Genomic DNA, 10959 nt, shown 5'->3' on the forward strand with positions numbered 1-10959 from the left:
CTGTCAGAATCTGCAGATTATACAGAACAAAGAAAATGTTCACGTTTCTCCAACGTTGTCTTCCCAACAGTTTCACTGACATCTACACTGGATGGCCAGGAAGCGTTGGCGATGTGTTCTCGGGCACTGATAATTTGTGTCTGTCTTGTGTCAGTGACGTAAAAGACTGATATAATGCAACATGACCGTTCAAACAGTAGTCACTTTCTAAAACATCGGATATGTATCAGATTCAGTACCACATACGAAAGGGACCCAGATCGGATTTGTGCTGTTCACACTGTCATACCATGGTCGGATATGGGTCGCATAGGGTCAAAAATAAAATCGGATTTGATGCGCTTTCGCCTGCAGTGTGAACGTAGCCTTAGTGGTTTAATCTTAGGCTTACTTGCACCTGAGTTTAGGATCACCTTTGAGTTTACCTGAAAGCACCCCTGAGCTCCACCTGCTCAGTGCTACAGGTCCCTTAACCACAGGTGTGAGTGTGTGTACAGGTGAGTCAGACACAGTGTATGGTGCAGAGCTTTTATTTCAGATTTTATTGAATGCAGCGACGTCCATCGACTGTACGAAGTCCTCGAACTCCGTGATCTTCTCCTCCAGGATGTCAGTGCCCACCTGAGACAGGTGACATCACACAGGTGAGCTCACACACAGGTAACAGCATTTACTGCTGCAGGTGTGTCACAGGTGATCTAATCAACCTGACAGACACCTGATCAACAAGCAGTAACAGGCCACTCACCTTGTCATCCTCCACCACACAGTTGATCTGCAACTTCTTGATGCCGTAACCCACGGGAACCAGTTTGGCTGCAGGACAGATTAAGCAAAGTTATCGATCAGTGACTACAAGCTGCAGCCATCGGGTTATTGGTCAGTGATCAGAAGCTCTCAGATCAATACGAGTCCATCAGTGATCAGCCGAAAGATGGTGAGTTAGATCATCAGTGAGCCTGATCAATATTACACTTACACACACACACACACACACACACACACACACACACTCATGTGTCTACAGGAATCACACCCACTCTGATCAATAACCTATTATCAATAAACAGTTCAGAACATCAAAATGAGCCTGTACTAGAGCAGGGCGATATGACCAAAAATATTTATCACGATATACATTCAAAAATTTGCAATAACGCTATAACTGACGATATAATTGACACGAGACAAAATACTTTACAACTCCACAACTTTATTAGGGCAAAACAAATAAAAATAAAAACAATGTATTTTGATTGATTGATTGAATCTTTATTTTGAACATGTTGAAAAAGTATAAAAAAAAAATAGAATTAAAAGAGACAAATGAACAAAGCAAACAAAAGGAAAACGAGCAACCACAACTCCAAATAACGTCCATGTTCAAAAAGGAGCAGGAAGAAGCATAAGCTTATTTAATCCCACCCCTTTTCCACTATCTAGTATCAATAGACTACAGAAATACCTCCTTGCAATTACATTATATGTTATGTGTAATTTTTTTTTTTTTTTTTTTTTTTTTTTTTAAATATCTATCCATACATACGTATATACACATTTTCAATAACCCCATTAACACCTCAAGGATACACAGCCTACAATTTTTTATTTATATTATATATATATATATATATATATATATATATATATATATATATATATATATATATATATATATATATATATATATATATATATATATATATATATATATATATATATATATATATATATATATATATATATATATATACACATACACACACATACACACACACACACACACACACACACCAACAAACCCGTGCATGCACACACACATGAAAATATTAGACAAGAACACCCTATCAAATCTCTACCTTTTCCCTGTAAAAACCATATCCTTAAACCGCTTTTTAAACTGCGCCATGCTTGGACATTGCTTCATATCTTTACTTAGTCTGTTCCACAGCTTCACTCCACACACAGAGATGCAAAAACTTTTTAATGTTGTACGGATACGAGGATGTTTTAAATTTAATTCCCCCCTCAAATTGTATCCCCGTTCCCTTTTAGAAAACATTTTTAGAATATTGTCAGGAAGCAGGTTATTTATTGCTTTATATATAATTTGTGCTGTGAGAAAATGAACCAGATCTGTGAATTTTAGAATTTTTGATTTTAAGAATAGTGGATTTGTATGATCTCTGTAACCAGTTTTATGGATTATCCTTATGGCCCTTTTTTGTAATATAAAGATTGATGATAGCGAACATTTGTAAGTATTGCCCCAAACCTCTGCACAGTAATTCAAATACGGTGCAATCAGGGAACAATAGAGAATGTGGAGTGATTTGTGGTCCAGAATGTGTTTTACTTTACTCAAGATTGAGACACTTCTTGAAATTTTGTTATGTATATGATTTATATGAGACTTCCAGTTTAATTTATCATCTATAATCACACCAAGAAACTTATGTTCAAGTACTCTTTCAATTTCCACACCATCTACATGAATCTGCACTTGTGCATTTCTAAGGGAATTCCCAAATAAGATAATTTTAGTTTTACTTAGATTTAGCGATAGTTTGTTCCTGTTAAACCATTTTTTAATTTTGCACATTTCTGAAGTAATTGTATCCAGCAGCTCCTTTAGATTCCCCCCAGAACAAAAAATATTTGTGTCATCTGCAAATAATACTAATTTTAATATATCAGATGCCTTACAAATATCATTTATATAAATAATAAATAATTTTGGACCCAGTACAGAGCCTTGTGGAACACCACAAGCAATGTCCAAGCATGATGAGGAATGGACACCCAGCTTCACAAATTGTTTCCGGTCACTTAAATAATTTTTCACCCATTGCAGTACAACCCCCCTAATCCCATACCGTTCCAGTTTATTAATTAATATGTCATGATTGATTGTGTCGAATGCTTTCTTGAGATCCAGAAATACTCCAGCTGCATACTGTTTCTGATCTATAGCATTCGTAATCTCCTCAATTGATTCGATTAATGCCAGAGATGTTGATCTTTTTGATCTGAATCCATATTGACTGTCAGAGAGTAATTTATATTTATCTAAGAATTTGTCTAATCGTTTATTAAACAGGTTTTCTAGGATTTTGGAGAATTGTGGTAGTATTTTCACTTCAACAAGCAGCCGGTTTTTATGTGCATCAAAGTTATATAAATATTTAACAGTGCAAATGCAAATTCTTCGCTGACAGTTTAACCAAAAGGCATTTCCAGTGGAAACTGGCCGACATATCCTCAGCATAACCATGTATAATGTCCACAACACTTAAGAGGTTATACACACACACACACACACACACACACACAATGTCAAAGCACAGTACGTATCGCTCCGCTTACGATAGCCGTAATGCTCCGACAATCCATCAAGCGGTGCGACTTTGTAGCTTAGCAAAGTCGTACTGAAACATTTGACAGATTTTCGAGCGCCGTGTACATAAAATAGTTTCGAGGTCAGTAAACACAACCAGAGTTCATACATAAGGCACACGGGATTATAAGGGGCTCTGTCGATTTTCAGAAGAATCAAAGGACTGATTTTAAGTGTGCCGTATTTTCCAAACAACATGGTAATAACGACGGCCCGCTAGCATGCTCTACCAAAAATAGTGCTTTGTTGTGTATCTGACAGACGAAAGCTAAACCAGTTCCACACCACTGAGGTTGCAGCATTTTTACAAACCAACTTTCGCCCTTCTCATTCTCAGTCATGCTTTTGGCACCATGTGCGTATGAAAACAAAGGCACTGTGCATGCGCGTTTTTCCCATATTCTATCGCGATATTTCATTTTCTTTTTGTTGCCCAACATTATACCGGCATTACCGTGAACGGTATGATATGGCCCAGCCCTAGCCTGTAATGATATATAATCATTACTTCAGGTGTCACAGGTATACTGATCCACCCAATAACTGATCAGCTCCATTGATCCATCAGTACTCATCTATAACCAATGATCACAGCGTTATCAATGACTGAACTGACAGAGTACTGATCAGTACCTCACTACTGCTCCGAGTGTTAGACACTACTACTACCACCACATCATCTGGTACAATGATTACTGTAATGCTACTGCAGTGCTACCAGTAGTATTACTCTGTGCAGTACCCACACCAGCCCATCTATCCAAATACTGACTCCAACCCTGTGTGTAATACTTTGACCCCACAGTAGTGTGTGTAGTAGTGTATGCAGTAGTACTCACACTGGCCCCACACCAGCCCGTCCATCTGGATACTGCGTACGCACTCTTCGAGCTTCGCCATGTCAGTCTCATCGTCCCACGGCTTCACGTCCAATAGAATCGAAGACTTGGCGATGACTGCGGGCTCTGCAGGACAGGGGAGTGGTTAGTTACTGTGGAAACTGAGCGAGCCACGAGCCGTGCGAGGGTGGGACTCGTCAGGCAGAAAAGGCGTCCATCAGGCGTCAGCCGAAAGATGGTGATTGGTTAATCATCACAGAGTCTGTATTATGCATTGGCTGCGAGGGGGGCGGACCTACTTTTAGACTTCTTGGCAGCGTAGGCGGCGAGACGTTCCTCCTTCAGCCGGGTCGCCTCAGCATCTTCCTGTCAAACAAAACTCAGGTTAGAGTGACCATGACACTGTAGCGTCATGGTGACATCACCACCTCCTCACCTCCTCATCTGAACCAAACAGGTCGATGTCATCATCGTCCTCGTCTTTGGCTGTGGTGGGGGCGGAGCCTGAGGTGGTGTCGGCCACTCCGAGGGGCCCGTACTGACCCAGGGGCTTCTTCACACCTGGAAGACTAAAACAGGAGGCGGGGCTTAGTTGCTGCCGCCAGCACACCGGTATTCACCCCATGATGTCAGCAGCGCTCACCTGCTCTTCTCGCTCTGGTAGGACCGGATGTGGTTGTACCAGCGAACTGCGTGGTACAGGTCAGCAGGGGGCGGAGCCGAAATAGCTTCGAAGACCGCCACGTCAGCCTGGGAGGGTACGTACCTGAGGAGAGAACACATGACCTTGGTTAGGGGTACTCCAAGAGCAGGTGCAGGACTTCACTCAGTCCACGTGAGTCAGCGCGCAGCCTCGCGGCGCGCAGCCGTTAGCAGCATGCGGCTAACGGACTAACAAGCTAACAGCTTGTCACGTCAAACGGAAGTGAATAAAAACGGCATCGGCCCGGACCCTACCCCTCCTTCCAAGACTGGTGCACCTCTCGCGCCAGATTACCGTCCCCTTTCCGGTTTCCTTTCTTTAGCGCTTTAATCAAGGCAGCTAACTGTTAGCTCAGCATGGACCCAACATGACGGCTATTTTGGGTCGCAGTTTCTCCCGCTTTACGGCGGTTCCCGGCACTCACCCTTCGATGTAGCTGCGGTCGGACAGGAAGTCATTGAGCACTTTGAGGCCGGAGGCTGACTTCAGGTCACCGAAACCCATGATGAAGAGGAACCGCGAGGATCCGCCGGAGGAGAAAGAAGAGGGAGGAGGAGGAGCGGGGATCCTCTTTATAGGAGGAGACAGACTCCTCCTCAGAGGAGTGCTGGCGCTCCGCCCCGAGGAGGAGGGAGGAGGAGGAAGGCGTTCCCAGTCCAACTTTATTTAAAAACATCTGCTGACAAGAGCCGGAGAGCGCGGGTTCGAGTCCAGCTCAGGACACGTGACAAACGTTAAAGAGCGACCAATGAAGAGGCAGCACGCTCTGTAGCCTTATTTAGTGAATCATTAGAGCAGACCGAGGAGACTGTGGCTTTGGAGCTGTGTAAATAAAGTAATTATTACCTGTATGTATCTACGGTTACTTCATCACCAGCAGCAACGATCCAGCTCAGCTGCTCCTCTGACTGATGTCAGATCAGTCAGACATGAATAATCGATGGTCCGTTTCATGATGGCGATGTCTCAGTCCTCCTCAGTAACCTGATAAAGTAACTCCTCCTGCAGGTGTTGGGGTGCTTCAGTGTTTCTGCATCTCATCGTGTACCTGAGCTCAGCTAGTCCTGGATCAGCATCAGTATCACATCACCCACAGCTCACCCACAACAGTCAGACCTTCATCTTACATAAACTTCATCCTGCTGTCTGATGTCACAGATAATGTCACTGATGTTGTATATCATCATCTCCATCATCTCCAGCCTGATCTCCAGAGAGAGTAAGATGGACGCTGCTGTCAATGACCATAACATCATCTTCATCAGCAGCAGCGGCATTCACTCAGAGTATTGTTATAAAATCATGCAGATCAGTCTTCACTGTCGCACTTTGATGACATCACACAGCCTGAGACAGGCTATGACAGGCAGGTGAGAGGGAGCAGGTGGTCAGAGTCAGTGACAGATATGAAGCTGAGGTATCGAAATCAGCAGGTCATCAGACTGATGTGACCTCAGTAACGGCTGTGGGGGTTCGAGCGATCCCTGGCAATCCCAAAATGTGACCTCAGTAGAGTGCACACCATCAACTGGCCAGTCAGGGCTAGAAGAACTGCAGGTCTGTTTTACTCAGACCTGCAGTTCTTCTAGTTCTTTTTCTGGAGAACAGCAAACACTAGCCTTCCTGCAGGCACGCAATAAGAGCACACTCAGTGAAGATCATCAGTTTTATCCTGTTCAGACATCACACTCCTCTGTAACCGCAGCCATTTTTATTTCAGTTCTACTTGAACTGATCCTAGTACAGTATTTAACTACTGTAAAGTACTACACAATACAATTCTGGTAACAGTAACAGTTCTCAGCTCACTTCCTGTTTCTGAGCCTCTAGTCAGACTCACCTGAAGCTTGGCTCAGGACACAACAGGAGATGGTCGCTGCTACACTTTGTACCTGAACAGATGTGCGCACAGCTGGTTTAAACCTCTGATCAGATCACACCTTCTGTTGCTCTAAATGATGAGCTCTTTATAATGACATCACTGACATTAACAAACAACTACAGCGTTTATGTAAAAGCACTGCATTACTTTCCTGTCTCTAAGATAGCTGTGAGTCCTCAAACCGACATATGAAAGCAGATGTTTCTGTCACCTGTCCCAGGGTTACCCACAGGTGTGACTCACACCTGTCCAGCTTCACTTTCATTGGCTGTCTGTGTGGTTCAAACTCAGTGTTTCCATTCAAAGTAAGATCAGCAGCTGCTTGCAGTTTGTTCACAGGTCCAGGAGAGGGCACTCTCATTCCACTCTACATATTGACCAACCTGCTAAAACAAACTTTTATTTATTTCATTAATTTAATTCTGACTGACTCTCTTTCCCATGATGCACCACTACTACCAGTTCTGTGGTTCTTCCATCTGCCAAACCCCACTGTACACTCTCGTTTACCTGTCCAAGTGTGGAGGCAGCAGTAAATACAGATGTTCAGTCAGACCCTCAGTTTAAATAAAGTTTGTGTTACCATATTCTGATATGAGTATCACCTGAAACGTACAGGTACTGGTTTTGTACTCTAAGTATTTTTGCCCCTTTATTCAAGTAAAGTTGTACTTGTCCCTTAAATACCGTAGTGTGTACCTGTGCCACCTCAGGCTGTAACACACCTAGACATGATGTATTTACCGTAATTGTCGGGCTATAAGCCGCTACTTTTTGCACAAGCTTTGAACCCTGCGGCTTTTAGTCAGGTGCGGCTTTTCTATGGATTGTCCATGATTTTTGTGATATCGTAAGGTGATTTGTTTTGTTTGTTCCGCTGTTGTCCGGCACTACGTTGCCTGGCAGAAGGGCATGTGATCAGACACACAGTATCGGGGTTTAAGAGTGGTATGTTGGTCACATGTCCGTCCGCCAGGCAACATAGTGCCGTACAAGTAGCGCGAAAAACAAACTTCAAAGTAGCGCTACGCGTTCAGCGGGAGGCGTGGATGACGAGCAGCGATAAACTTGCGAAAAGCAAGTTATGCTCAACTCCACTGGTGGATTCTGACAGCGTGGAAAAGTGTGAAAACATCCATGATCACCTACGGATTTCGAAGGGCTGGACTGCTGCATGATGGAGAGGACACCGCCACGGCCCTTCTGAGGGTGTTCGACTCTGACACTGGTTTTGAAAGTGACAACGAAGGAAAGGAGCCGAGAGTGGATGACGAAGCCATCCTGAGCCTGTTCGTTTCCGACACTGGAGAAGAGGACTTTGGTGGTTTTAGTGCGCGGGAAGAAGAGAAAGATGGTGGTGAATGACTGACTTTTCTTCTTGTTAAAGCCGTGTCGCTGCACCTGAGCCTAAAAGGTAGTCCGAATCTATTTTTCTGGTGTGCTGTAGGTTATTGTTATGTACTACATTTGTTACTCATTTATGAAGCACAGTACATGTTTCGTACTTGTAATTACCGCTACTTGTACATATACCTAAAAAGTTATGCAAATATGTACCCGTAACTTGTTTTTCAAAATATTAATAAAAGGGGTGTGTCTCCAAACAGCCATCTCTTTCCTGACAATTCGCTTTGTGCATATTCTCTTACATATGATAAGTCAACATTGAAACACCTGCGGCTTTTAGTCAGGTGCGGCTAATGTATGTACAAAACAGGATTTCCCCCTGATTTTAGCTTGTGCGGCTAATATTCAGGTGCGCTTTGTAGTCCGGGAAATACGGTAACTGGTTTGTGTTTGATGTGTGTGATGTTCACAGGTTGACTTGCAGCAAATAAACAAGGACGACTGTGCCACAGGGAAATTTATATTGAAAACTTTATAAAGCAGTGACGTTACAGAAACACCTGAGCTCAGTGAAATCATTAAAAAATGATTGGCTCTTCTTCTCCTTTAATTTGGGATTTTGTGTGAACTTGTCAATGGGTCTAGAGTTTGAAGCAGGACAGGAAGTAGCTGTTCCTCAGCACACGGAGCAGCTTCCCCGTCCTCTGGCTGAACTCGTACATGTATGGTCCACTGTACAGGTAGAAGAAACCTGTGGGACACACGTCACCTGTTTGTTCTGCATTACAGCCCAAAGACCCTGAAAACAGCTGGACAGATGCTCACCTCTGTACAACAGAGCCGCTGTCACTCCGGAGCTCATTTCCAGGAAGGTGTCATCCACTTGTTTGGGGTTTCCGTCGTCCATGTCCACCCTGGCCTCGTCACAGCTGGAAGAGAAATGGGATTAGGCAAGATATTCCCCAGGTGTGACCTGAACATACCTGTAGTAACTGCTGCCTACAAAGAAAAGAGTCTTCCTGGTCTGTGGGTCATTTGGGGGCGGCATCCTTTTCCACTGCTGTGGGTAGACCAAAGCTGGGTATGGATTTAGGATACCCGGTCACGAGGTCATAGCCGCTGAACGCCCAGACGCAGCAGCCTGCAAACAGATGTAAAGAGGATTTCATCGCGGACCTGTGTGAGGGAGGGATGAAGCGTGCTTCAGCAGATGGACACAGACCTTTAAAAAGAAGGACTCGGTCTGACTGTGGGCTCTCGTATGCAGCGTCGATGATAACTGATGCGTCGGGCCAGAAGTTTGTGATGACAGCCTGCTGAGGGGTCACAAGCTGAGGGTGGCTACACCAGAAGAACCTGATCACACACAAATGATCATCTCAGCAACACCATGGAGAAAAACGCTCCACATGGATTTGTTTTACTTTCCTGCACTTGAAGAAGAGCATCTCTCCTTGCAGTCCAAAACCAGGGTCAAGTCGCAGGCGTCGGGCTTGACGGGCGCCCTAGGGGTCATCATTTGGACCTGGAGGTCATTTCATCAATGTGACATCACAGACAAGCTAGTGCACAAACTAGTGCACAAGTTCGCTTAATCAAATAATGACTCAACATTTGTAGGCCCATCTAGCTTCACAATGACAGAGCAAGTCTAAACTTTGTAATAAAATACCTTCAAGTTAGCCAAGGTTAAGTCACTCCATAATATGACCCCGAAAAAGTACAGTGTTTTTTAATTATTTATAGATAAATATAATTGATGGCATCCATTCAATAAAATTACAGGGAAATTATGCCCTTAGTTGTAGACTGTGTTGTAGAGTGTTACCACAAGTTTTGGTCAAATTGAAAGTTTTTCATAAAGGAAGAAGTGAAGACTCACTGTAAAGGGACTTGATACCTTTAAGATCCCAGGGCAGAACAAAGGTGTCCAGGTTACTGTATGAGTACATTGAATACATGAGAGCGCCAGGGTCATCAGAGTGAGACAAGCCCAGAGAGTGACCAAACTCGTGAGCAGCGACCATGAACAGGACGTAGCCTAGAGCAGAAACTCAGAACCACAGGTCACAGTTTAAGGTAGTCAGGCCACATCCTGAGCAGTAATCAGGAACAAAGTCACAGAGTCACCTGTGTTTGAGTGGAATGTGAAGGTTTCATCATCATCAATATGGGCATCTCCTCCAATCCCAAGTGCCTGGCCAAAGGCGTGGGGGAGATTGCCATCGGGGCCATCCAAGGGGCTGCCGTCACCATGACCTGTTGGAGGGTAATCAGGGTAGACTAAACACACACACCTAAGATTGCATTGGTCTTTATGGGATAATATTACTGTGTGCTTTGTGGACTCACCACTGCGGCTGAAGGAGATCATGATGTCAGCAATGCTGCTATAGATTCTTCTGAACCTCAGGGGCGTGACTTTGGCCCACACCTGCAGAGCTTTCTCTATGGAGTCATCCACCTTCGCCACAGACATGTCAGGTATATAGTACCTTTGCCAAACTTGCATCTTTCTGGGCTGAGATATCGGCACACAGTAAACTGAGTGCCAGGCTCAGCAGAGCACTCAGGCTCAAAATCTTCATGCTTCCTCATGTCTCAGGCTGGTGGTCGAGAAGCTCTTATATATGCTACAGGCTGGAGGAGCTGAGTGACTACCTGCTGTCACCGAGGAAGCGGTCCTTTTATGGATCACAGAGGAAGTCTGGTTTTGATCACATCACGCATACATATTGCCACATCGCTACCGCGGTTTATGGGGAAAATCTTCATGAGAAAAATCACATTA

The 10959-nt window shown here is 44.1% G+C and overlaps 1 protein-coding gene and 1 pseudogene across 1 annotated transcript; both read right to left on the reverse strand.

Moving 5' to 3' along the window:
• Positions 1-495: 495 nt before the first annotated feature.
• On the reverse strand, positions 496-5496 carry eef1b2 (eukaryotic translation elongation factor 1 beta 2). Its single transcript, XM_085371847.1, has 7 exons — positions 5364-5496; positions 4880-5002; positions 4673-4805; positions 4536-4602; positions 4237-4362; positions 749-816; positions 496-621 (listed from the first exon to the last, which is right to left on the reverse strand). Exons 1-7 carry the CDS (start codon positions 5441-5443, stop codon positions 535-537), a joined length of 684 nt encoding a protein of 227 aa, XP_085227973.1. The 5' UTR covers positions 5444-5496; the 3' UTR covers positions 496-534.
• Positions 5497-8809: 3313 nt separating this feature from the next.
• On the reverse strand, positions 8810-10680 carry LOC146618074 (collagenase 3-like; annotated as a pseudogene).
• Positions 10681-10959: the final 279 nt, after the last annotated feature.

The sequence above is a fragment of the Diplotaxodon limnothrissa genome, linkage group LG15 (genome assembly GCF_057381915.1).
Source record: "Diplotaxodon limnothrissa isolate DT_005_m linkage group LG15, D_limnothrissa_male_GT1.1, whole genome shotgun sequence".
NCBI classification, from domain to species: Eukaryota; Metazoa; Chordata; class Actinopteri; order Cichliformes; family Cichlidae; genus Diplotaxodon; species Diplotaxodon limnothrissa.

Coding starts and splice junctions, on each gene's coding strand:
- eef1b2 (XM_085371847.1), bottom strand. CDS start 5,443: ATGGGTTTCGGTGACCTGAAGTCAGCCTCCGGCCTCAAAGTGCTCAAT. Junction 5,003..5,363: donor GACCGCAGCTACATCGAAGG/GTGAGTGCCGGG, acceptor TTCTCTCCTCAG/GTACGTACCCTCCCAGGCTG. Junction 4,806..4,879: donor TACCAGAGCGAGAAGAGCAG/GTGAGCGCTGCT, acceptor CTCCTGTTTTAG/TCTTCCAGGTGTGAAGAAGC.